Source organism: Phascolarctos cinereus, unplaced genomic scaffold (assembly GCF_003287225.1).
Source record: "Phascolarctos cinereus isolate Bilbo 61053 unplaced genomic scaffold, phaCin_HiC Scaffold_4;HRSCAF=312, whole genome shotgun sequence".
Classification (NCBI taxonomy): domain Eukaryota; kingdom Metazoa; phylum Chordata; class Mammalia; order Diprotodontia; family Phascolarctidae; genus Phascolarctos; species Phascolarctos cinereus.
Window position 1 is genome coordinate 179,972,135 of NW_027555847.1, and position 27,192 is coordinate 179,999,326.

The 27,192-nt window shown below is 40.7% G+C and overlaps 1 protein-coding gene across 3 annotated transcripts in view; it reads right to left on the reverse strand.

The window, feature by feature from the left end:
- The window catches only part of DOCK8 (dedicator of cytokinesis 8), a 312,720-nt gene that overhangs the window by 32,400 nt on the left and 253,128 nt on the right, over nt 1–27,192 (reverse strand). For all 3 annotated transcript variants that reach the window (XM_021001788.2, XM_021001787.2, XM_021001790.2), the window contains 9 exons: nt 25,295–25,477; nt 24,777–24,912; nt 23,089–23,176; nt 19,164–19,260; nt 15,744–15,878; nt 13,062–13,214; nt 11,194–11,352; nt 7,825–7,925; nt 4,411–4,603 (listed from right to left, as the gene is read on the reverse strand). In XM_021001788.2, the coding sequence (XP_020857447.1) occupies nt 4,411–4,603; nt 7,825–7,925; nt 11,194–11,352; nt 13,062–13,214; nt 15,744–15,878; nt 19,164–19,260; nt 23,089–23,176; nt 24,777–24,912; nt 25,295–25,477 (1,245 nt within the window). The remainder of the gene's footprint in view (nt 1–4,410; nt 4,604–7,824; nt 7,926–11,193; nt 11,353–13,061; nt 13,215–15,743; nt 15,879–19,163; nt 19,261–23,088; nt 23,177–24,776; nt 24,913–25,294; nt 25,478–27,192) is intronic.

Sequence of the window (27,192 nt, forward strand, 5' to 3'; positions counted from 1 at the left end):
TCTAGATGACATCTGCCATCTCTTTTTGTATAAATCTGTTAACCAATAGGTTGTACTGAAAGAGATCAAGGGGCACTGAGGTGGGATCACAACCTGTGATAGTTAAAAGCCCAGGGCTGTAACCTGAAGCCCTATGAAACCTTGGTTGAGTGACCTTCTGATCTGGTGTAAGGACCTGAGTGGCATAGTGGATAGAGGGCTGGGCTTGGAGTCAGGAAGAACCGAGTTTGAATCTTGCCTCAGACACTTCACTTAACCTCTCTCATCTTTAAAATGGGGATGATAATAACACCTACCCTACAGGATTGCTGTGAGGATCAAATGAGATGACCCACTTTGCAAACCTTAAAGTGTCATATAAATCCTAGCTATAGTTATTATTATAATTCTAACAGTTGTTTCAAAACTGCTCTAAGACTTTTGGGACACTGTGTATATTGCCACCTTTTCCTTGGTTTCTCGTTGAATAGCTGTAATATTATTAATAATAATAATATTGATATATTGGTTATTAATATTAATTTCAAATAATAAATAATCAATAAAATATTAATTAGCATTAATAATGATATTAATAATAATATTACAGCTATTCAGCTAGAAACCAGGGAAAAGGTGGCAATATATAGAGTGTCCCAAAAGTCTTAGAGCAGTTTTGAAACAGCGGCAACATTATTTGGCACTAAGACTTTTGGGACACTGTATATCGCCACTTTCGTCTGGTTTCTAGTTGAATAGTTGTGATATTGCTTGGCAATAATGATAAGGAATGCCACTCATGGAGTGTTGTGGGTGAGATGAGTTACATATTGGTTCATACATTTTCCTTCAGTAAATTCTGTTTACTTATAAGCTCTTTGAGTAGAGAGAATGTCTTTTGCCTCTTTTTGAATCCTCAGGGCTTAGCACAATGCCTGGTACATAGTAGGTGCTTAACAAATGTTTATTGATTGATTATTTATTTTTACACATTTGTCCTTAAAACCACACTATGGTTTAGGGGTTCTCAGGATACTCTTAGAAATTCTCAAAGCTGTCTTTAGCCTGGCTGTGACTTTTCTTCCTTTCTGCTAAGTCCTTGCCCAGTTTTTCTCTGATGGTGTCTCAGAATCAAAGGCAGCAGAATTCTGAAGAGTGTGATATGGAGAGAGTCTAGTGGCCCAAGAGAAAGGGTCTGTTTTCATGCCCTACTTCCCTGGCCCTAGCAGCTGGTCAGGAGAAAACAAAGCTACAAAGCTTAGAGCTGTGGTCAGAGAAAAGGCATTCTAGGAGCATTTTTCTGGCCTTAGAAAGCTGGAAGGAGAAGAAACGGTATGTGAGAATATCTCCAGGCCCATATCTGTGAAGTACATATTGCACCCTGAGGCCCAGAATTCCAGAAAGCTCAGCTTTGTGGAATTTGATGGCCTTGAACTTCATTTTCCTCTACAGATTTTATTTAACTATAATTCATTTTCCTTGGGTGATAACTTATTTTATTGGAACAGAATAAGATTGAAATAGAATGCATAAGAAAGTCACCACAACTATATTTTCTTTGAGTGGAAAAAAAAGAATGAGATCATAAGCATCAATTTGAGATGAATTTATTTCCCTGTGATATGAAATAGTCATACAGGTATGATGAACGAGGACTACACTTCTTTGTCTTTTTTAGGAAAGGGGGGAATCTTGCAGCTAGTGTCCAAGTGTTTCTAAGAAGTAGAGGGGCATGGCTAGGAAATATAGAATCTGACTGTGAGAGTTGGGCCAGCAGAATGGGAAGATGACTGGACTTGGAATCAAGAGACTAGGGCTGGAGTCTGAGGAAGCATGTAGAGTAAACCCTCTAATTTTCAGTTTCCTCATCTTTAAGATGGGGATGGTAAGACTTGTACTACCCAGCTTCACATGGTTGCTAGGAGGAAAGTGTTTTGTAAACCCTGCATAAAGAGAGCTTCTTATTTTTTTTAATCACCCAAACTTATCTTCTTGTAAGCAAATCATAAACTGGAAAAAGTAACATATGACTTAGCGGCCAGATGCATGATGTTTTAATTAATATTTACATGGAATGCTGAGAACCTGGATGAGAAGTGACAAAGAAGTGGAAGGAACAGGAATGTCACAGCTGACTAAAATCTAACACAAGAAAGATGTAGTTTATCTTTAAAGATGGAGTTCGCTGATGATTTTCTGGGAACTGCAAAAGTCATCTTGTTTAAAGTGCTTCTTTATGGTCTCATCACTCAGATTGCCTTCTTAGCAAGAGAAAAAAAGGACAATATGAGAAGAGAGCATATCTAAATCCATTTTGCGAGTGTTTAGCTGATTCAAAAACTGGTGTGAAAACTTCATGCATTTTGACAATTTTTTGGGAGAAGGGAGTTAAATAATCTAATCAAAATATATTTCTGAGAAATTTCAGGTATAGAAGGTGAAATCTAAGGAAGAATAACTGGGGACACATTTGTTACCAAAATTAGTGGAAATTAGTAGCTGAGTTCTGAAACCATTTGGGTCAACAAGTATCAGATAGTCAGACAGCCTGTAAGCTTAGATAAATCTGATCTCTCTGGTTCCTCAGCAGTGAAGTGGAGATAACACAGCCTCGTGAAACTGTGATGGAGAACAAACCAGTGTACTAAGAGCTCCAGAAGAAAAAAAAAACCAGCTGGTATAAGAAAATAAGAGCTCCTGTAAATAAGGACAATAAATGACTCAGAATATTGACTAAAGATAGATACATTGTATACAAAGGAGTTACTGTTCATGACTTCAGGGAGATTCCACTCTAAAGACTCTCTTAAGACAGAGTGCATATAAAACAGGTTTTATTTCTCCCTGATTCACTCATTAACAACAGGGCATGCCTGACCTTGAAGGAGCTGTGGTTCCTGGCCTGACCCAACTTTCAGGTGTGGCTGACAGTAACTGCTGCACTAATAGAACATAGAAACCACTCTTCAGGTCCCTATAAATATTTCCTGTGTCCAACTAGAAAGAGTACTGCATTCTACCTTCAGGTTTTTTTTTTCTCAGACCAGTTTAGCTTAAATTGAGTCCGAGGGCAAGTGGAAGGGAAGCTAAAAGAAAGGGCATATAGGAAAATATTTCCCTAAAGTTTGGAAACTACTTTTGTAAAGGTAAGGATAACAAATTCTATACTGTAGTTCATCCTTTGTTTTGAAGAGGACTGATGACATCATGGGGTGATGTCTTGACTTGTGTGTGAATTGGGTTTAAGTGAGGAAGAGTTACACAAAGTCATCAACCTTACTCTCCCTTCCAGAGTTATAGAAGTCCAGTGGTAGGACAAAAGGTAAGTGATGGTGATGGCTCAGGATGCAGTAGATGACCTTGGCATCTTTCACATCTGATCAAGCTCTAAGCGCTTCACAATGCCTACTTCAGCCGCCTCCATGGCCATTGGGACAAATTGTTCTCCATTTTCCATTCTGCCAGGGGAAGTCTTCACGTGTTTGGGGTAGACATCCCTTTAAGTCACAGATGGATTACTCTATATTTTAACAATTGTTAACATTTATATAGTGTCTTAAGATTTTCAAAGCACTTTACATCTATTATCTCATTCGATCTAACTAACCACCCTGTGAAGTGGGTACTATCACTGTCTCTATTTTACAGATAAGGAAACTGAGGCACAGAGAGGTTAAGCAGCTTGTGAGTCACACAGCTACTTAGTATCTCACACAGGATTTGAAATCCGATCTCCCTGACGCCACTGCCATTAATAGTTTTTTCTTTGAAGCTGTGTCATCATTTAGAGGTGATCCTATACTCTCAGATAGGAATTCAGCAAAGCAAGCTTTAAAGCTTGGAGTCAATCCTAGGACCAGGTTGTGGACATAGTGGACAGAGCTCCAGTTCTGGAGTCAGGAAGACCTGAGTTCAAATGTGACCTTACGACACTTCCTAGCTGTGTGACCCTGGGAAAGTCACTTAACCCTGTTTGCCTCAGTTTCCTCATCTATAGAATGAGTTGGAGAAGGAAATAGCAAACCAGGCTAATATCTTTGTCAAGAAAACTCTAAAAAAGGGGTCATGACTGAACAACAACAACCATTTGGAGAGGCCTAATGCTCAAGAGCTGGCCACCAGGTGGTGAATTCTTTTTGGCCACAGCAACCTGGAAATATTGTCTACTGATGCACAAGAAGGGACACAATCTGCTTCCCCATGTGGAGAATGCCAACACCTATAAATCTTTAAGGACTAAGAAATGAAGTTTGAATATATATTTACAACTAAATGGAAAAGAAAACAAAAGAAAAGCAATTCATTTAAGGAAGCCACATACTCCATTTCCCATCTGTAAATGATTAGAACCCCCAAGGGATGGTCAAGAGAGTGAAGCTGTGGAAGAGACAACCAAAGCATGCCATACCAAGGGGCAGACGGGATCCATACCTGGAAGCTTACGCTTCCCACTGGCAGGTAGCAGTGGTCCTCCAGCATGCTAAGGTACTCAGCGACCAGGGCCGCTGCATGCACCAGGCACATGGCTGCCTCCGTGTAGCACTTCTTCTTGGAGTGTTTTTCAGCCATGTTCTGAAGCCAGGTCAATCTCAGATCAGGAGATGTCTGATATCCCTTGGCAATTCTGAAGACAGATTAGGGGGAAAATGTTTTTGACAGTAAGAGGATGGACATTTCCAGTTCTTTCCATATGCATTGTTCTTTTTTCTTTGCCAAGAATTTCCAGAATGAATCCAGGAAATGAGAGATGAAACAATCAGCATTCCAGCTGACTTACACATGTGTATGAGTGTGTGTATGAGTATGTGTGTGTGTGTGTGGGGGGTGCGTGTGTGTACATTGAACTCTAAGAAATGGCTTCTTGAAAAAGCCACACTGGAGAAAAGTCCTTGCTGAGATTAGGTTTACATTCCCTCCTTCTTTGTCCTCTCAAATTAGAAGACAAATGTACTGACACACTTATTTTGACCCTGGCTTTGTGGCAAAAACAATCCCTAGGGCAGAGGTGTCAAACATGCATCTTGAAGTATGCCACACTCGAGTGTGGCCCACACCAGATTAAATGGTAATTAGGAAATATGTGACAAAATAAATAAAAATATAAAAAATATAGATAATATTACATTTTAAAATTAAGTCAATATGTGGCTCACAGGCATCTTTATGCATGATTTAGTGGCACCCACTCTTTTTTATTTGAATTTGACACCAGTGCCCTAGACTGTAATGTGCCTCCTCATGCACAAAGGCTGCATAATTAAGTTCTAAATGTAGAATTATAAAGTTATTAAATATCTTATATTAAGTAAAATATATTAAAATTATATCGTTTCTGTCTATAATTGGATCAAAGCAATGCCTTGCCAATTTGATCTCTGTAATCTCTTGCATCATCTCCTCCCCTCTTTTCTCTTGCTGTAGCCTCTTAACAGATGTTCCCTCTCAAATCTCTCCATACTCTTAATCTAACTAAAACTTGTTTCCGGGTTAATTTTCCCATTGTACGGGTCTGAACTATGCCATTTCACTATTTAAAAATCCTCAATAGCTCTTCATGGTCTCCTGACTAAACTTCCTTGACCTCTTCAGCCTGAACTTAGTTCCTCCACTGAAGTCACTGTTGTATACACTGTTTCCTTGGCACTGTAGGACAGTGGCACATTCTGTGCTTTCCCACTGCCCTGCCTCAGTTCATTGTGACTGGAATGCCCTATCCTATCGCCATCCCATCTCTGTCTCTAGGCGTATTTCCTTTTTTGTTGTTTGTCCTCTGTTCTCAAAGAGGACCATGACATCAGGAAGATGATGCCATGACTTGCAAGTGAATTGGATTTAAGTGAAGGAGGGCTGTGCAAGGTCACCAGCCTCACTTTCTCCTCTGGAGCCATGTGGGTCCCGTGGCAAGATATAGATCAGAACAACTAGAGATGGCCCCCAAATACTTCCTTTAAGAACTAGTTCAAACATCACCTCTACCATGAAGTCTTCCCTTATCCCCTTGACTGGAAAGATTCCTCCTTGCTTTGATCCCCAAGTACTTTGTATTCCATCTATGCCCTTACCATATTCTAATATTATGCATCACATTTACCTGTCAGCTATACGAATATGTTATATTTATGTGAGAGGCAGTATCATTTAGTGGACAGGAAACCAACATTGAAGTCAGGAAGACTTGGTAAGTTTTACCTCTAACATACAGTTGGTTTCATGACCCTGGGCTTAACTTCCCAGTGTTCTAGGCAACTCTTTAAGGTTATAAATTGCAGAGAATACTCAGACCTACATTGCTAGAGGGAGTTTCTAATATTAGAGGGCCTTGTATCAATGTAATCACTGGTCCAATCCCTATCACTTTCTTTATTTATCTTATTAGATCATAAGCTCCTTCCAGTTATACATTATATCCTGCTTATCTTTATATCTCTCCCAGTACCAAGCACCAAGCTTAGTACCTAAGACAAATTTTTTTTTCTAGACCTATGCTTTTTATCAAGGAACTTAAAGGCCTTGGTAAGCCGTGCTGATAAAGACAAGGTTAAAGGAACAGCTAGGTGGTGCAGTGGATAGAGTACCAGCCCTGGAGTCTGGAGGACCTGAGTTCAAATCCGGTTTCAGACCAAACACTCGAAACTTACTAGTTGTGTGACCCTGGGCAAGTCACTGTATGACCATAGGCAAATTACTTTAATTCTCAGTGTTATGGGCAACTTTCTAAGATACAAGTTAAAGAGGCATCTGCATTATACATTATATATGGCATCCCAGATTCAGATTTCATCTCTGCTATTTACTACCTGTGTGACCCTAGGTATGTTACTTCACCTTCTAGGTCTCAGCTTTTTCATCTAAAAAATGCTAGGGTCGAACTGACAAACTCTAATGTCTCTTCCAGATCTGAATCTACAATCCTGAGATCCCAGCAGGTCCCTATGAAGTGTTTTCTGATTGTGGGATAGAATCTATCAAATAACTAATATGGAGGATGATAAGTTATCTTTCTTTAACGTATCATGAAATATAAGAAAGCTGCCATTAGAGTTTAGGTAGACTTTGTTCTTCATTAGATAAATATTCTGAAAGGTTGGATGAAAATTTACTTTTTAAAAAATAGAATCATATTGATCTCTAGGGAAGTTTATTTATAGAATTAAATCATTTGGCTAATCTGGTTTTGTAAAAGAAAGTCACTTTCATTTACTGTTTTGCAAGTTATTGTTTTTTACTGTGGCTTTATTTGGTATAGAGAACTACTTTTGAGGAAACTCCCTTTACCAAGGCTATTTAGCATCTCTCAGCAACCTACAGCCTTAGAGTTGCCTGAGGTCACACAGCCAGTATATGTCAGAAGTAGGAATGAAACCCCCAGATCTAACGGGCTCCAGGACTGGCTCTTTTGCCACTATGCCACTCTTTCTCTTTGCGAAGTTTGAATTTTAAAAGTAGGGCCTTTTAAAAGTAGAGTACACCTGTAAATTTGATCCCTTAATTTCTTGTTATTGAAAGTTTTCTTCATTTATTCCCAAATTTGCCGATGCATGGCAACACGATGTAGAAAAAAGCATGCTGTTTTAGATTTATTAGTGAGATAATATATAGAGCACTGCACTTGATTTCAGGAAAACCTGAGTGTGAAGCCTACGCCACATACTAATTAACTGTGTGATTTTGACCAAGTCACTTAACCTCTTAAAATGACCCTTGGTTTCCTCATCTGTAAAATCAAGTGGTTGGTTCATACTTTAGCCTTTATGATGGTCCCTTCCAACTCAAAATATGCAATCCTGTGAGCCTATAAATCCCAGGCACCCAGTGTCCCCTTTTCATTTGACCAGGATGTTTTACCTATACATGAGATCCATGAGCATCTCTGGATCTTCTTGAAACTCCCTCATTTTCACCGTGTCCGACAAAATGCTGTTGAGATTGCAGAGAAGCTCTTCTACCTGCGGTGAGACCAACATTATAAGAGTTCTCAGAAGTCACATTGAAGGCCGACCCTTGCCCATACCAACATTATAACAGTTGTCAGAAGTCATACTGAAGCCGGGGGCAGCATCGTGGGTACAAACGTTCCATGATTGCTGGCATTAGGTTGGCTTAAGTTTTATCGCAGTGACATAGAAACTAGATGCTTAGGAAGGGGAGAAGTAGAACATCCATTAAAGAAAGAATCTGACTTGGAAAATAAAATGCCAATAAAGCTGACTGCCCATAAAGGAACTCTGAGTCATGAACAAGTGATTGCTTGTTAGATTTTTTACCTACCATTAATTACAGGTGATCCTTAAAGAGAAAAACAAAACAAAAACTGGGTTCACTCTCTCCTACGTCATTAAATAAATTTAATAAGCTGTTCTTGGGTCTTGTTAAGACAATGGCCCAAGGAGCCTCCTTGATTCTGCTTGCACCATTCCCTGTACTGGAAATTCTCTTTTCTCCCCCTCTCCCCACCTACTTTTTCCTCTCCTCCTCTCACCTTCTCCTTTTTCCTCTTCTCCCCATCCTCCTCCTCCTCCTTCTCCTCTTCCTTCTTTCCCTCCTCCTTCTTTTTTTCCTTCTCCTCCACTATATTCTCTATTGAACTCCTAGCCATCTATCAAGGAAAGGACCTTTGAGTTAGGAGCTACCTGGGATTGAATCCTGGTATGAGATCTATTGGCTGTATGACTATGGACAAGTTTCTGAGCTTTAGCTTCCTTATTTGTAAAATGGTGCTACGACACCTGTATTACCTATCCCATAGGGTTGTGAAGAAAGTGCTTTGTAGACTTTATATGCAGTATAAGTGAATTATTATGATTCCCTCTCCAATTGGAAATGATCTTTTCGTTCTCACATTTTACATAGCATTCCATGCTTCTTGTATTCTAGGCTGCATTAGCATTATTATGTAACTATTGCATATTCCCACAAATATCATATTCCCTGAAAGTCTGTAAAGTTCTCAAGTGCAGAGACTGTATCTAAGTTACCTTTATATGTCTCTTTGCATCTATGCACAGTGTTATGTACATAGAAGGCACTCGATATGGTTACCGAATGTTGAAAATAAACTGCCCTATAAAAGGTACCATATTAAAAGGATCGGGACTGGACATGGCATGAGACAAGTGATACTTTCAACAATGCACCATTGCAGGCACACGATAAATAAGTGCTAATTATGATCAAGAGCAGGCAGCTGGATGGGGCTGTGAATGCTATAGCCTCCCAAGCAACCCCCTTGATATATTTATTTTTCTATGGCTTCCAATTACTCTTAAGTTCATTTGTGAAAGCCCCACAAAGTAGTGTAAGAGAAGTTACAGGAGTCTACAGCCTACAGGCTTTAAGTCTCAGCTAAAATCTTATCTTTTACAGGAAGCCTTGCCCAACTCCTTTTAATTTTCATAGCTTCCCTCTTTTAATTATTTCCTGTATATCCTGTATATAGCTTGTTTGTATATTTGTTTGCTTGTCTCTATTAGCTTGTGATCTCTTTGAGAGCAGGGGCTATCTTTTGCCTCTTTTTATATCAATAGTGCTTAGCACTGTGCCTGGCACATAGTAGGTGCTTAATAAATTCTTATTGCCTGACTGACTGACAATGGCACTAGTTAGAAAAGACTCTTATAAGAGGGGTTGGTTCTTTGCTTAGGTAGAGAGTAGGACAGCTTTATGAGGTCCATTTGAGGCCCAGTAAAAAGTCTACTGGCTCTGAACCCCAAATAGGTTGTTTGAAATTTCAACCACCAATTACTCCAAAGAGATTCTGAGTAACTTTTTGAAGGTCCAAGTTAAAATGTGAATTGATTATTTGGGATGATGTGATATAGCTCCCATTATTACCTTGGTCAGAAAATATTGGTCTCATTTGTTTGAATAAAGGAGGACTAGGAGGGAATGGGATAGAAAAGATTTGTTGAGGGGTAAAGACAATTCACTGGACAGTGTCAGGAAGGGAGGTCAATGTAGCCTATGATAGTGTGGTACCCTAGGTAGGGCACCATAAGGCAGCATAAAGCGCGGGGCACTGGGAAGAGGGAGGGATACCAAAAGGAGGGCAGGCCACTAAAAAGGCACTGGGAAATATTACAAGAGAGGGCTTTTATTTTGGGGGAGGGGGAGAGAATTGTGGGAGAGTGAGTGGGTGAGTAGTTCTAGTGATGCAAAAAAGAAAAAGGAAAAAAGGATGTCAACAGAACATTTAAAAATACACAGAAGAGAGTAGAGGAAAGATTAAAAGGGGACATGTAAGCAGGACAGGTTGGTTACTACCATGTTGAGCATAAACTCTCAAACCATGCATAGCAGAATTTTTATTTACAATGATGTCTCTTTGTCTGTTCTTTGGAATTTTAAATATTCATGTCTTTTGCATTAATAAGAAAGAAGATTTGTTAAAGAGTTGGGGAAGAGTACAGAAACACACCACCTACTTTCTAATATTACCTAGCACTTATTTATAAACCCTCCATAATGTGGCTCCAGCCTACCTGGCCATCCTTATTATATTGCTTGTTATGTTTCAACTACATACCCTCTCTTTTGATCAGACGAGTGCCCTCATTTTCCCTGAAACATCAGATTCATTCTGACCTCTCCTATTATTCTCTTCACTTAGAAGATGTTTCCTGAATCCCCTCTGCCTATCCAAATTCTACCCATCCCTCCTCCTACTTCCATGGGGCTTTCTCTGATTCCTATAGCCCTCACTCATCACTTATTTCTCTGAAACTCAATGGCATTTTACAATATATAGTGTACATTTGGGCTCTTAATTAGCATTTTTTGTAGTGTCTTCTAGTTGTCCCTGTTTGGAACTCGGCGCCCCAACACACTGAGGGCAAGGAGTATGGTAAGCACTCCTTCCGTATTCCCCACAGCGCTGGTGGACAGTTAAGTACTTGTAGAATTATCATATATATGGTTGAGATTTTATGAGTTGGTGAATGACCATGACATAGTCAAAATGAAATCCTGAGACTACTTGACTATTCGGAAACTTAGCGTATGGACGTACGTATGATTTCAGTTCTATACAATTCTGACGTCATTGGACCTAGATTCAAATCCCATCTTTGATGATTACTATCTGTGTGATTTTGAGCAGAGTCACTTAACCTCCTTTGACTTCACTTCCTTATTGATAAAATGATGGGGTTGGACAAGATGGCCTTGGAGGTCCTTTCTAGCTTTTCATCTATTATCCATTGAACTCTTGAGCCTAACCTGGGCAGGAAAAGGAGTTGCTTGCATAGCTGTATCCTCTTCTGCATATGCCAAGATGGTTCTTAAGGATTTTCTCAAGTATTCCTCATTAAAATCTGATGCTTTACCAACCAAGGAAGCCAGGGACATTGTTACTTGCATCTTCACTCTTGCAAAATTCTTTTACCAGAAAAATAATCAGAAAACAGGTTATTAGATAGAATAAGGTATTAGAGTCACACATGTAGCATCTTTTTACTAGCTAAAAATCTTCACATTTGTCAGTTTTCAATCTTTCCCTTATAGCATTATCTTAATTTTTTTTCCTTTTTAAAAAATGAATATTGTAAAAAAAACCTAAACTGCACAATGAGTTTTATGTTAAGATTTAAACAGATACTACAGCCTGGGTCTTTGTCAATTTTCCTTTCCATTTTAAATCACACCTCAGATTGGATTCTAGTTCCAGCTTTGCCCTTGTTTGCTTGTATGACCTCACTTTTTCTTAACTGCAAAATGGGAATGTTTCATTAGAAATAAGGCAGTCTGGTGGAAAGGCTATTGGATTCAGAGCTGCCAGGTATTACTTGTGTGAACCTTGGGTAAGTTACCTCTCCCCTTGACCTCAGTTTCCTCAAATGCAGCCAATCAATTGATGAATAAATTTTGATTAAGCATTTACTATGTGCCAGGCATTCTGCTAAGAGAAAATATGCCTCACTGGAAAGTTTATATTACAATGGGAGGGGGGATGGGAGGATTAGATTAGATGAGTGTCCTTCCCTCTTTACTTCTGTGACCCTGTGATTATGGTTCTAAGGTCCTTCCGAGTTCTAAAATGCTATGGTTGGAAGGCTTCTGTGAAGCTCGGGCACAGAATCAAGCCTTTGATGACTGGACAGCTTTTCTTTTGTGTAAATGTACCGAGAAGGGGAGGATGGTCCTTCCATGAACATCACATTTGGAGCTTGCTCATTTCCTTATAGCTCCTCTGAGCAGGCATATTTAGAGAGTCCTGCTCACTTGGGTCAAGTGCCCAAATATTCTCAGAGCTGGTCATCTACTAGAACGTAAGCTCTTCGAGGTCAGGGCTAACTTGCTTTTTAATTTGCATCCCCGGCACCCAGCACAGTGCCTGGCACATAGTAGGCTCTTAATAAATGTTTATTGATTGGCTGATTGATAGCTATCCCCATGTCTTCTGCAGACTTTTTCTATTCCTTCCCAGGATCACTTATTTTCTCACTTAACAGAAATTATGCTTTCATGTCATCCCCTACACAAGAAGCATTCCAAAAAGATGCACCCCAAATGGAACAAAGTCAGTGGGCCAAGGGTTATTATTCTGTGGTAAAATTAAGACTTGAAGGGGGTGACGTGTTGCTGGAGAAAAAATAAAAATTAGTGCATGTGTATCTCTTTCAAAAGCTTGAGTCTACTGCTGTGAAGCTGTCTCCTGATGACCAAGAATAATTCAGAAGAGATGAGCAACTGTTCTATATTTTTCATGCTCTCTGTGGCAAAGTACATATATTCTTTTCCTTCACTGATGGGAGATATTAATTGCAATTTGAATGCATGAATGCACTCCTTAAAAAAATGAACTGCTTTGGAAGCTAACATGCCCTTGAGGACCTGGCTGCTCTCCTTCTGGCAAATATTAAGCTCAGCTTGTCTTAGGTGATGGGCACAACCGTTTTCTGATTCTCACAGTTAAGGACTGAGTCCACTTTCGACACTGCATCTGCCTTATTTTACCTTGTCTAATGAATGCCTCGATCTGACTCCAGGCACGGTTTCTAAGCTTGGCAGAGCAAACACGGAGCGGCCCTCTTCCTCCACCCTCCCCCTCCCCCAAGCTCATGCTCGCTGGGCCTGAGGTCTCTTACGCTGGTGGCACCAAAGCTAAATCTCATGAGCAGGTAGAGGGTTGCACAGGCTTGACTCCGGGTAATGCGGATGCTGCTGCTGCAGTGATGTAACACCCGCTGGCACAGGTCGGCACACTGCTCCACTTCCTCTTCAAACAGCAGGTCTCCAAACTAGGAGAGACATAGAGGCCATTATGCCCCACTCCACGCTTTCCAGTGTACACACACACACACACACACACACACACACACACACACACACACACACGCTGTTTCTCTCTCTCTCTCTCTCTGCCTGATGGAGGGGGCCTATTGAAATATGCAGATGTTGGCTTGGAAAAGAAAAACCATCGGAGCAGTTAATCTATTGCTTCACACAATAATGAGACACTTGACTCAGGAGATGTATTTGAGCAATGGGGTGTACTTAAGGTTTAATTATGAATTGCACAACTGCAGTGAGGACTGCCTTACTAAGCCAACTCATGGGCCAGATTACATCTGCCAGAAAGTCACCAATTAGAAGGCATTTCCCACCCCCATCCCCACCCTCAACCCCCATCCTACAAGGCCCATTGAAAATGATTGGCTACCATTTTCCTTTACTTCCAGAACTGGGGTGGGGGGGGCAGCCCTCCAATGGCCCTCCACCTAAGGAGTAGAGGCATTTGCCTTTTAAAAAGGCATAGGGGCAGCTAGATGGCGCATTGGATAGAGTACCGGCCCTAGAGTCAGGAGGCCCCGAGTTCAAATCTGGCCTCAGACACATAACACTTACTAGCTGTGTGACCCTGCGCAAGTCACTTAACGCCATTGCCTAGCAAAAAAATAAAAATAAAAAATAAAAAGCCCAATCAGCCAGGAGGAAAACAAGAGACAGTTTTAAGATAATTGGTGGAGTATATGCAGCAAAGTATATGCAGTAAGCAGCCTGTACTTGTATTCCTGGGGCTATGATAAACTGATTTCTGAAGCCTTAGGATGTTTCAGAGCATTAGCATTTGCAGGATTTAATGACAAGCGACATATATTGCCCAGAGAACTGGGGCGCTGCAGGTCTGGGAGATGGCATGTGAGCCCAAGAGCTGCCACGTAGGGAGCTCGCAAGAATCTTCACTACTCTTGCTACCTTGGGATCAACTGGTTTGGGGTGTAGTTGATTGCCCTGGCAGTTAGAGGTGCCTGAGAGCAGGAAGTCTGTTGGTGTAAGAGTGGTTCAATGGTAGGCTGAGACCAGGCTTGGTGGTGAGGAAGGCTAGTGGTGATAGAGTTTTGATGAGTCAATAGAAAGAGGGAAAGAAGAGAGTCCAGAATAGGAGGGAAGGTATGCTATGGTATTTGGTGGTACGTATAATGTCTGTCCTTGGGTTTTTTCCCCTTGTACTATTCTACCACTCCTTTTTTTTTTTTTTAAGACTGTGTCTTCCCTTCTCTCCCAGGCTAGAAGGACAGGGGCTACTCATAAGACTGATCCCACTACTGATTGCCATAGGAGTGTTGACCTGCTCTGTTTCCAACCTGGGTTAGCCCCCTCCTTAGGCAATATGGTGGCCGTGGAGGATCACCATATTGATGCTAAGCTTAGTCTGTACACCTGATTGGCTTACCCCATTGCAGCACAGAACACCTGAGCCTGCCTCATCAACTATCAGGGGCTGGGATTACAGGTATGTGACACCATGCTTGGTACCTTGTGTCATTCTTTATGGTATCTGAGGCGTTTGCAGGAGTTTAGGTTGTTCTGGGTTTGTGGCCTGGGTTATTTCCATCCACAGCATGTAGTAACATAGGAGCAAGCCATGATGAACCCATGGAGTTAGATTCAGCTTTCAGATTCAGATTTTCATCATTCAGTTATATCTGACTCTTCATGACCCGTGGACCATAGCATGCTAATACTAGGCATGGGGTTTTCTTTGCAATGATACTGGAATGGTTTGCCATTTCCTTTTCTAGCTCTTTTTACAGATGAAGGAACTTAGGCAAAGAGGATTAATTGACTTGCCCATGGTCACACACCTAGTGTCTGAGGTCAGATTTGAACTCAAGACTTCCTAAAGGCCCAGTACTCTATCCACTGTACCACCTAGCTGCCCTATTTTCCTAAATACCTTTGTTAATATTTAAAGCTAGGTGGCTCACTGGATAGAGTGCTGGTCCTGGAGTCAGGAAGATTTGAGTTCAAATCCAGCCTCAGACACTTAGTAGCTGTGTGACTCTGGGCAAGTCACTTAACCCTCTTTGCCTCAAGTTTCCTCATCCTGGAATGAGCTGCAGAAGGACATGGCAAACCATTCCCATTATCTTTGCCAAGGAAACCCTAAATGGGGTCATAAAGAGTTGGACGTGACTGAAATGACTGAACAAAAATAACTTTGAGGAAAAAGATGTATGGCAAAACCGCATGTCAGCCAAAAGGCCTGTTGTTTGATCTTTGCTCACATGACAAAGTCCAGTTCTAAGATCACCAGCCATTCTAGATTTCTTGAGACGATTCCAAATTTTCAGTGGAGCTATTAGGCTTCCTCCACCCCGAGAATCAATTCACCGTGAACACAGACACAGACGTCTCTATGTGTACTCCTTTATATTCTGTCACTTCATACACCCTTTAGGAATCTGGCCCGCAGTAGATGGGGAAGTTGCCGGCCAGAAAAACTAATTAAGAGAAAGAAAACAAAGAGCAGGGCCCAAGTTTACCTTGGCAATGAGAGCTCGGAGAGTGGCGAAGCAGTGAGTCAAGTAGGTGGTGCTCTGGTCACAGCTCAGGGAGTTCACGAGGACCCTCAGGACCCCTCCCAGAAGGCTGTCTTTGCAGTCCAGCGCAGAGCTTGCCTGTGCACACAGAATAAAAATGGTGTGAAGAACCTGTCCTCGTGTAGATGTGTACAAAGCGCTTTCTAGCCATTATCTCATTTTTCTCCTCACAACTACCCTTTGAGGTAGGAAAGAGTCCCATTCTACAGATAAGGATATAGGCAATGAATCTCATTTTTACAAATTAGTATTTAGGCAGTGAGTCCCATTCTACAGATTGGGATTTAGGCAATGAGTCCCATTCTACAGGTAAGCATTTAGGCGATGAGTCCCATTCTACAGATTAGGATTTAGGCGATGAGTCCCATTCTGCAGATTAGGATTTAGGCAATGAATCCCATTTTATAGATTAGGATTTAGGTAATGAGTCCCATATTAAAGATAAATTTCAGAGAAGTGACTTGCTCAAAGCCATACAAAAAGTGGTAGAGTAGGAACTTGAACTCATAGCTACCTTGTTGACTTAAATTAAGCCCTCTACCACTGTCCTGAAAGACAACTGGGCCCCAGAGCCTTCTAACAAATGATTGACCTGCTTTATATTGTATCCCTATGAGGTCCAAAATGTTTCCTTAAGGATGTTGTCTAGCATCAGATTTATGATGTAATTAATTTATTCTTCAATTAATTTATGATGTAAATTTCATTCTGGCTTATCATGTAAGACTTTGCAAAGTACCTGTTTCCTCCTTCCTCGGATAGCACCTTGCCCCACACCCACCTAAGGCCACAACCTCTGGATGTGTCCTAACTGATAAACATTATACTTATATCCTCATAGCACTTTTTATACCTGACCCATCAAACTTTCTTTTTACAAGCCTGTGAAGGAAGCAGTGCAGGGATAATTATTCCCATTTCACAGATGAAGAAATGGAAGCCCAGAGAGGTTTGATTTCTTTTCTAGGGTCACACAGGTAGTGAGTGCAGAGCCAAGGCTCAGACCCAAGTTTTCCTGACTCCTGAATCAGGAACCATTCCCAACTTCTGCTTGGATTCTTCAGAGAATCTTAATTATCCAGTGAATGGAACATAGAACGTGTTGGACAGTCAAGGTAATAATAATAATAATAATAATAATAATAATATTTATTTTACATCTTTGTCATGTTTTAGTTGTTTCAGTTGTGTCCAACTCTTTGTGACCCCACTTGGGGTTTTCTTGACAGAGTTACAAGAGAAGTTTTCCATTTCCTTCCTCCAGTGCATTTTACAGATGAGGAAACTGAGGCAAAGAGGGTTAAGTGACTTGCCCAGGGTCACACAGTCAGTAAGTGTCTGAAGCCAGATTTGAATTTGTGAAGATGAGTGTTCCTGACTCCAGGCCCATCATTCTATACACTGCACCACCTAGCTGCCCATAGCATTTATATAGCACTTACTGTGCACCAGGCACTCTGCAATTATTATCTCTTTTTGTCCTCATAACAATCCTGGGAGGTAGGTGCTATTCTTATCCCCATTTTTACAGATAAAGAAACTGAGGCAAATAGAAATAAAGTGACTTGCCCAGGGTCAGACAGATAATAAGTGTCTGAGGCTGGATTGGAACTCAAGTCTTTCTGACTTCAGGCCCAATCCTCTATCTACCAGCTTGCCCCTATGACATGAATAATAAGGCATCATAAACATATGTTTCTTTCAGCTCTTTTTTGAAACTTACCAGCTCACACTGAGGCCTGGGAATAAATACAGCAGACAAAGCCTCAAGGTGTGGAGAAAAGACTGCCGGTTGTGGGGGTAGTCACCCCATTCTGTCAATGACAAGTAATCTCACCTCTCTGGCTCTCAGTTTCCTCATCTGTAAAACGAGGGTTTTAGATGAGGAGGCCTCTAACGTTCTTTCCAGCTCTGAATCTATGATCTTAAATGCAGTTTCAGGGTGCTAGGAATGTAATGGCAGGTCTATAAGATATAGAGGATGACATGGACAATTCTTTGGCTATGAGCATTATCATTTTAGACAATTCCAAAGCTTGGATTGCGGGGATTCCATTATATTTCAACAATATTCCTTCTAGCTCTGATGTGTCACTGTTAATCAGGAGTTCCCTTATGACAATATCATAGGATCAATCTGTTAGGGTCTGAGTCCTGGCTCTGCACTCACTAGCTATGTGACCCTAGAAAAGAAATCAAACCTCTCTGGGCTTCAGTTTCTTCCTCTGTGAAGTGGGAATAATTATCCCTGCACTGCCTCCTTCACAGGATTCTTGTAAAAAGAGAGTGTGATGGGTCGGGTATAAAAAGTAAGGATATAACAGTGTCAGGCACTGTGCTAGGCATTCAGAACACAAAGACCAAAAAAAAAATCCCAGTCCCTGCCCTCACAGAGCTTTCATTCTATCTAGTGTTATAGCTCTAGAAATGGAAAAACCTTAGAGGTTGTCCAGCACAAGCCCCTCCTTTTTGGATTTTTTTTTTAATTTAAATTTTTTAATTAAAATTTTCTTTTTCTTTTCCCAATCAACAAATATCCCTTTTCTCTCTCAGAAGGGAAGGATATAAAGGATTTCCCTCTCCAATGTCCCATTGAGAACGAAAGAAAAACAAAATCCCTGTTACAAACACATGTAGTCGTGGAAAACAAATTCTCCCATTGGCCATATCCAAAGCAACATGTTTCAATAGTCATTCTGAGTCCATGAACTCTCTGTCAGAAGGTATATCTTACAGATTAAGAAACTGAGGGCCAAGAGGACTAAGAGACTGGCCTGAGCTTATAGGTAGTCATATTCTGCATAACCAGGATTCACACCAAAACATTCTGATCCTAGCACCCCTTCTACTGTACCACACCATCACCTGCAATTTACTTCTTTCTGTTCAGGCCAACTGGGCACCCTATGATTTTGGGTTCTATTCAAAGTTTTTCTTACATCTCCAACCTGAAGATGAAGTTAGAAAATTAATAGCACTGAAAAGCTCACTATGGTGGCTATGTATTTATTTTATGCGCCCAGCTACAGGAAGAAACTGTCCAATACTTCTACACGATCACCTTTAAGGACTGTCTTTTACAAATCTGCCTCCCTGTTCTGATCTCTAGGAGAATTCTATAGGCTGGGGGAAATGTTCAGTACCTCCCAGACTGGTAATGTGAACTCTACTGTGAAAAGAAGGGCACAGAAGATTGCTTTCTCTAGCAAACAAACAAAAAGGAGCAATCCAGGGTCCACCTTTGTTTCTTCTCCCTGAAAATGCTGTAACCAAAGCCTTATTTATTTATTTATTTAGAAAGCCTTTTAAAGATTCTAGTTAAAAACATCCATATGTAACATGGTTTGCTGTTGATTTTCTCACCTGGATAATATTTTCCTGCATATCTAGGATGATTAAATTTGCTTCAGTGGCCAAGTTGCCGTTAATCAAGGCTTCTTGATCTAACTCCGCCTTTGTTCTAAGGAACAAAAAGAGGTCAGATTAAGCACACATCCAGTCTGGCAGTATTCTAAAGATTGCAATCTGCACGCTAACGCCCAAGCAAAGCCCCAGAAACCCAGACCTTTCAGGGAAAACAACAGAGCAAGTGGCTTAGGGAAGTAAGCACTGTGTACATGCAGGGTACTTTCTGGGCTTAGTACCTGATTTTATTTTATCTTATTTTTTATTTATTTATTTTTTAGTACCTGATTTTAGAAGAAGCGGTTTTTTTTTCCTGGTCACTAATTTAACTGGTGTCTGACTCTCTAACGTCCTGATGTTATTATTATAATTATATATCAACTAAAAGAGAGCCATTGGTTTTTAAACAGGAAGAGACCTGTGCAGAATGGAGTCATCCAGGCTGGCCAATCAGATTGCTCAAACCATCCCTCAGGGACACTTTAGAGTTTCGTGTACTGACAGCAATCTCCAGATCTGGGCAAGGTGGAGACCGTGCTACAGGCCGTAGAGAGTCACGTTGGGTGTGATCTGAGTTTGGCAAACAATGATACTACTGAGTGAGGAGGCTAAGATTCCTTCTGAATTGGGTCAAGGTAAAGCTAGTTAATTAGACTTTCAAAAGACAACCCAAAGTTTATTCAGCTAAGCTCTGGCTCTTTGTCTCACTGCTGACTTTCCTCTAAGACCTTTTTGTCTGAGGGCAAGGCCCACGGAAGCTGGTGCTATGACATCCATGTATACCAGCTGCTATGTATTTGGAAACTCTTAGGGTGTCAGAGTACTTCTTGTATTTTTGCAATCATTGTCAGGGAGGGTATGTGAAAGTCAGGATGCATGGGCTATGCACTAGCACCATAAAGCACAAGCAAGTTGGAGAGAGAGTCAGAGAGAGAGAGAGACAGAGACAGAGACACAGAGACAGAGCAAGAGAGAGAGACGGACAGAGAGACAGAGACAGAGAAAGAGACAGAGAGAGACACAGAGAGAGAGGAGGGAGAGAGAGAGATAGAGAGAGAGAGACAGAGACAGAGAGACAGACAGAGACAGAGAGAGATACAGAGAGACACAGAGAGAGAGGGAGGGAGAGAGAAAGACAGACAGAGGGAGAGAGAGAGAGACAGAGAAAGAGAGCACACAATTCTCTCAATTAGGACTTCCCTATAGATATTCTTGAGGTCTGCCATCTCTAACACTGGGATGGAGGAGGGGGTAGAAGGGTGGAGGGAAAGGATTTCAGTTATTTTCTACAGAACAAATCTCTGAAGTAATTATTTTGTCTTTATTAAAAAACCCTCATCCCCAGGCCTCATCCTTTTGCCGTATCTTATCCTGATCTTCACCAAACTGGTTGTATCCTTTCTACAATCCAGTTCTTGCTTCTCAATCTAAGTTCTGTTTGTATTATTATTACCAGTGGTAATAGCAGTAGTAATAATATAAATCTTCAAGGAAATAGTGCTTGTGCCATCTTAGGGTGGGGGGAGGGAGGGAGGGGGAGAAAATTTAGAACTCAAAATGTTATGGAAGTGAAGGTTGAAAACTAAAAATTAATAAGTAAATAAATTTTTAAAAAAGAACAATAGAACAACAACAAAAAGAGAAATAGTGCTTGATGATGTATAAAGCTTGTTTATTTATACCCTGTAAGATAAGTAGTGCAAATACTGTCATCCCTATTTTACAGATGGGACAACTCAAAGAGACTAGTGTAGTGTAGTAGAAGCACAGAATGTGGAGTCAGAGGATCTTAGTTTGAATCTTGGCCCTGCTACTTATTTTCCTAGGTGACCTAGGCAAGTCACTTCATTTACCTGGACCTTGGTTTCCCTATCAAGGAAAATGAAGTGTTTAGCCTAGATGGCCAGTGAGGTCCCTTATGGTTCTAAACCTGTGATCCTCTGTAATGTGGACTCAAATTCCAGCTCTACAACTTACAACCAGGGTGGGCAGAGCACTTAACCCTACCTGAGCCTCGGTTTTCTCATCTGGAAAATGAGGGAGTTTGGACTAGGAACCTCTAGCACCAAAGCTATGAATTTGCCAGTGGTCACCCAATTTGTTCCAGTCAACATCATGACTTGAGCTCAGGTGCCCTGGCTTACTCTTAACATGACAGCATTTTTCAAGGATTAGTGGAAGCCGAAAGCAGCATTTTTATTTATTGAATGATTCATTTTAGCATGAAGACATCTGGAGAATGTCCTAGTCTTTTTTTTTTTAAAGAGGTCTCCACGGTCTCTATTTCTGACTTAGATTGCACAGTGCTATAAAAAGAGCACAGCTAAAATATTTTGGAAGTGATTTGCAAAGAAAGAGTTTGAAGCTCCTTTTCAAAGAATGATTTTTTAAAAGTTCCAAATAACTTGATTTCATTGTATACATAACTTTTTTTTTTTGCTATAAAATACTAGAGTCCTCTTGAGAAGGGAATTAGTAGCTACTACTTCAGGACAACATACCAAATGTGCTGGTGACTAGTGGTATGAAAGTGTGGCTCAAGAAGATTGGACCATGAAAACAGTCTTACAGAGCTATATAGATAGCAAGCCCAGGAAGAGGGTCTTCACAAACTTCAGCTCAGGTAACAGTGATCTGGACTGATCTGGTGTATTGGTGATATAACTATCTAAGATTTTTCTGTAGTATTTATTGCAAACTACACTAATTTTTCTTAGCTTAAACTAGAATGCATATGCCCTTAAATTCAGTAGTTTGCTAAGAATTTTGAAAAGCATTAGGCAGGAAAAGGGCAGAAAAATTCTTGAAAACTTTAATATTACAAAAGGTAGACCAATAGCACAGCAAAACAACAACAACAAAAAAAAAAACCCCAAAAATCGTAGACAAAGGCGTACCAATGAAATAGAGTACGCCTTCAATACTACCTATGATACAAATCTATGTGTTCAGTTGTTCAGTCATGTCAGATTCTTCTTGACCCCCGTGTAGGGCTTTCTTGGCAAAAACACTGGAGTGGTTTGCCATTTCTTTCCCCACCTCATTTTTTTTTATTAATTTATTTTAAATGTAAATACTAAAACTTAAATACACAATAAGAAAAGAAAATGAAACATATTACAAACTTAAATACAAAATAGAAAAAGGAAAAAAACCATTGCCATGTGTACAGCAGAATGCAAGAAAGGATTCAGAATATACAGCAATCCCAGCTCATTTTGCAGATAAGGAAACTGAGGCACACAGGGCTAGTGACTTGCCCAGGGTCACACAGCTAGTATCTAATGCCAGATTTGCATTCATGAAAGTGAGTCTTCCTGACCCCACTGCACCACCTAGCCACCCCTATGTTCCCTTCCAGATCTCAATCTATGGTCTTGCAAAATGGAAATGGCAGATCCATTAGCAAAAGGAGATTTGCTGCTGTTTCAAACACACTAAAATTCCTCTCATTTTTGTCTGAGTTATAGGGCCGACACAGACCTATTAACCACCCCCCAAATATGTTTGGTTTGAAATTGTGCAGACGTGGGCATGTGGCCTGTGTTCTCTCTTGCTTTCTTTGTGAACTTATCAACTGCCTTTACCATGGAAAAATATTTCTTCTGTACATTATCACCTCTGCAATGCCATCTGAAATATGCAAGTGTTCGTTTTCTTTAAATACACCACCAGTCCAGAGAGCTCATGGGATTTTAGGGCTTGTCCAAGGACGCTATGCTTTTGGTTACTCTGGGCCACTGGATGGACTCCACCTACACAGATAATGATGTTTCATTCTCTTCGCCTTTGAGGAATACAGCTGTTTTGGTAACCTCAGTACCCTGGGGAAAAATGGTTTGGACTTTTGGTAAAAGTATCACAAGGTTGCTGAGTGACTTACTTATCTAGCTTTTCGTTAGCCTGTCGCCAATGTGTCTGTTCTTTCCTCCATCTCAGATTTTCATTTAGGCCTGGAAACCGGTCATTCCCTAGGAGTTAAGAAACGGATGATTGGAATTTGATTAGAATAAAACACTCCAAGATAGCTGGGAGCTCTATAACAAGTTTTATTGAGGCAGCTCTGCTCGACAGTCTGCTGACGATAGAAAACATGATGTGTTGTAGAAAGGTTAGCAACAAAACCCACCAGGCATCTGACCGAGCTCCCAGGTGGCTAGTATGTTCCCTGACCTGGGTGGGGAAGGCTGCGGTGGAAGATGTAGCTGCCCTGCCTCAGGCCTGTACTCTGAAAGCTCAGATTCTCTGATTCCATTTCTGTAGCTCTCAGCCAGGAAGCCTTCCAGTGAAACTCTCAGACTTACCTGTGTTACCCTGCCTGGCCCAAAGGTAGAGGGAGGGCTTCTCATCACTGTGATGGGAGTCTGAACTCGCTGCAATTCCCTGCTCACTACTTCCCTGGGTTGATGAGCAGGGTGCACAGTGAAGGACTACAAGGTCACAAGTTACCATAGGCTGGGGGTGGTATGCTTGGGTTCCCTGGAAAATTTACTCCAGAAGTGACAGAGTGACTTTCTTGGGTGGTCTTTGGGGCAGAATCTGACCTCAGACACTTCCTAGCTGTGTAACTCTGGGCAAGTTACTCTACTCTAACTGCCTCAGTTTTGTATTCTGTGAAAGTGGCATATTATTTCCCCTTTGGTGCCTTTGCCTCTCAGAAATAATGCCTCTCCTAGCCAGGCCTTCATTTCTTGACTTTAGCAGGACTTAGATACTGATCTGGGTCATAACTTCGTCTTCTCTGAGCAAGACTGGGAGAGGGAGAAGGAGAATCAGTTTGATCATCTTTATCTGCATGTTCTATTCCTTGGAACAACATGAAGGTTTCAGCCAGTGGAATTATGTGATATATGGACAAAGTAGGGGAGAAGGGAAGGGAATAAGCATTTCTATAGTGCTTACTATGTGCCAGGCATTGTGCTAAGCACTTTTTATAAATATCATGTCATTGAATCATCTGTTAAATGAGGATAGGAATAGCACCCCCCTCTCAGGGTTGTCATGAAGATCAAATGAGATACGACTTGTACGGCACATTTCAACCCTTACAGTGCTATACAAATGCTATTATTATTAATTATTAGGCATTCTCTGAATAAGCACAGGGGCCAATCAGACCCTCCTAGAAATGCTCCTGGCTGGTATGGCTACTCCTCTCATTCCTTATCAAATGAGTTCAATTGTGAAAATAATTGTCAAGGGCTTAGCACAGGGCCTGGTACACAGTGGGTATCATATAAATGTTATCAATTATTATCATTGTGACTGTTCTTTACCCTGAGGCCTACATTCTAGGGATTGGCCCTTTTACCCCTTTTAAATTCAGCTTGATGCCAGATGTTAGAGATCTCTCTCCAGGTGCCAACCGATTCACAAAGGAACATGGTAGGTGCTTAATAAATGTTTGTGGATTGCTGGGTGGATAGTTAAACTCACTGAAGAATCATAATTGCATGGGCACCATCATCCTCTAAGGAACTTAAAGCTGAAATCTTGTTGGCAAAATATTCCTTCCCACAAAGCATCTGAAGTGTTCAGAGAAAAATTAGAATGAGACAATTAAAAACTCACCTGCGGGCGTCTTGCAGCGCCTCATCATTTCCCCTCTGGCGCCTTCTCCTCTCAGTAATGCCTCTTCTAGCCGGGCCTTCACATCTCTTGACTTCTGAAGGACTTGGGTACTGACTTTGTCGGAATTTTGTTTTCCCTGAGCAAGATTGTGTGGGGAAGGGGGGAGAGAATCACTTTAATAATTATTACCTGTGTGTGCTAATCCTTGGAACAATATTCAAGTTTCAGCTAGTGGAGTTGTATGTTATGTGAGCAAAATCGGCAGGGATGAGATATTTTTTGACTGAGATTCTTTTATTCATCATATAAATATGGAAAGAATGCAGAGATATTTTCTCCTTTCCTAGGGCATTGCAATGTTAATGAAAGGAAGAAGAAATGAATTTGAATATATAAATGTACAAAAGGAGAGATGCCTTCTATTTTGGCCTCCCTCACTGCCTGCCACCTCCTGCAAAAACAAAAAAAACCCCCAAAACTGGACTGAAATTTGGAAAAAACTGAGTTACTGCATTTACCTTGTATTCAAAACATGAAACACAGATGAAAAGTAGATCTAAAATCCTATTCAGCTGCATCGATGGTAGGTCTGCAATCCACTTCCGAATGAGGCTCTGGTCTGCGTTTTTCATGATCCAGAGGAAACAGATCATGAGATTGCGGGTGGTATCAGGATTCAGCACATTGTATTGCTTGTAGGGCTGGAACAGGTTTTTTGGTTTGTTTTATTTTTGAGGCATCGGGATGGTGGAGAAAGAGTGAGAAACAGAGATGTTATGAGATTAAGAAATGCTAAGCTTTCAGAATGTAAGAATTCTTATTCATTCCCTGATCTGGTATCCATTTTCAGATGTTCCTAATCAATCCTTATGTAGTTAAGTAAAGGCTCCTGAGTCACATAGCTCATGAAAGGGGACTTCCCTGAGGCAGGACTAGGGCTAGCAGGGGATGATTGAAAGATGATAGGATTTTGAGTCAAAGGACCTAGGTTCAAATCCCACATCTATTATGCCCTACCTGTATGACCTTAGGCAACTTCTTTGGTCTCTAGTTCCTATCTGGAAAATGATGAGGGTTGGACTAAGTGGTCTCTGAGGGTGCTTGCAGTTTTTATTCTGTGAGTCTATGAATAAAAACTGTATTAGTCTTGGGACCACATGGGCAACTCTTTGGCTTGCAGACTATGCTTCCTCGTGCTTGTATGCCATTCCATTTCCATCCTCCCCTGATAATTGGTGGGGCTGTTTATCTTACCTCCCCCACTTTGGTGCAATATGGTTGCAGGCTGTTGTGGGTTCTTAGGAAGTTTGAATGCAGGGGAACATGTAGGGCTGGGTGCCTGAGAAAGCTGCCCTGCCCTCAGCGTCCGGAAAGTTCAAAAACTAGCCTTCTACTGAGTTCCAAAGTGGAAAATTAGGTTGATGGCAGCCAACAGATATTTTAGCTTCTTTTAATGTTATTTCACAACCTTCTTTGTCATCTATTCTCATTACAATAGTGGATGCGATTCGACTGGCAATATAACTGAGTCTGTGGTGTGGTGAAGAACTCAGTTGTGCTGGATGAAAGTTTGGTGTCTGCCTGTGTGCTTTAAAGAATATGTTTTTTGGGGCAAAGAAACTTCATGGTACCAATTTTGTAGCACAGAGAACTGCTTTTTGTTAATTATATAACATGAGGTTGTACTCTTCTCAATATGGTATCATGGTCATATCTCAGGGGAACGTAGAGATGAAATAAAGCTACTACCTCTAAGTACGTTAGAAATGATGGTTTGCAAGTTATGGGTTATAGGACATAAGACATTTCTACAATTACTTTTTCTTTGTGTTTTAAAAATGCATTTTATGTTCTTTTTTGCGTGTTTTTTCTTTGGTATTTAAGTTCAAAATGGTTCAAAATGTAAAAAATAAAAATACATTTTACACGTGCCTTTGTCTTTATACTATAGTCATTTCAAACCCCACCTTTGGGTTGATCCTCCTTTGTCACTTTTCTTTAAAATCAATTAAGCAAAGACATCCACTGCAGTGACCACATCTGACGATGTATACAGTATTCTGCTTTAGTAGTCCCCCACCTTTCTGCCATGAGGGAGGAGGTATGCTTCATAATCTGTTCCCCAGGACTTTCATTGGTGATTCAATTGCCTGGGCATAATTTCATTTTTTAAAAATCATTTTACTGCCAAGATAAAAATGTAAATATAAAATGATATTATGCTTCATCTAAGTCAATACAAATATCTAAACTTTAAGTCAAGAGGGGAAGACTCACTGTATTTTCTTTGATAACATGAATATTATGGATATGTTTTGCATGACTACACATATATAACCTATATCTAATTGCTTGCCTTCTCAATGGGGGGGGGGTGAAGAGAGGGAAGAAGGGAGACAATCTGGAACTCAAAGTC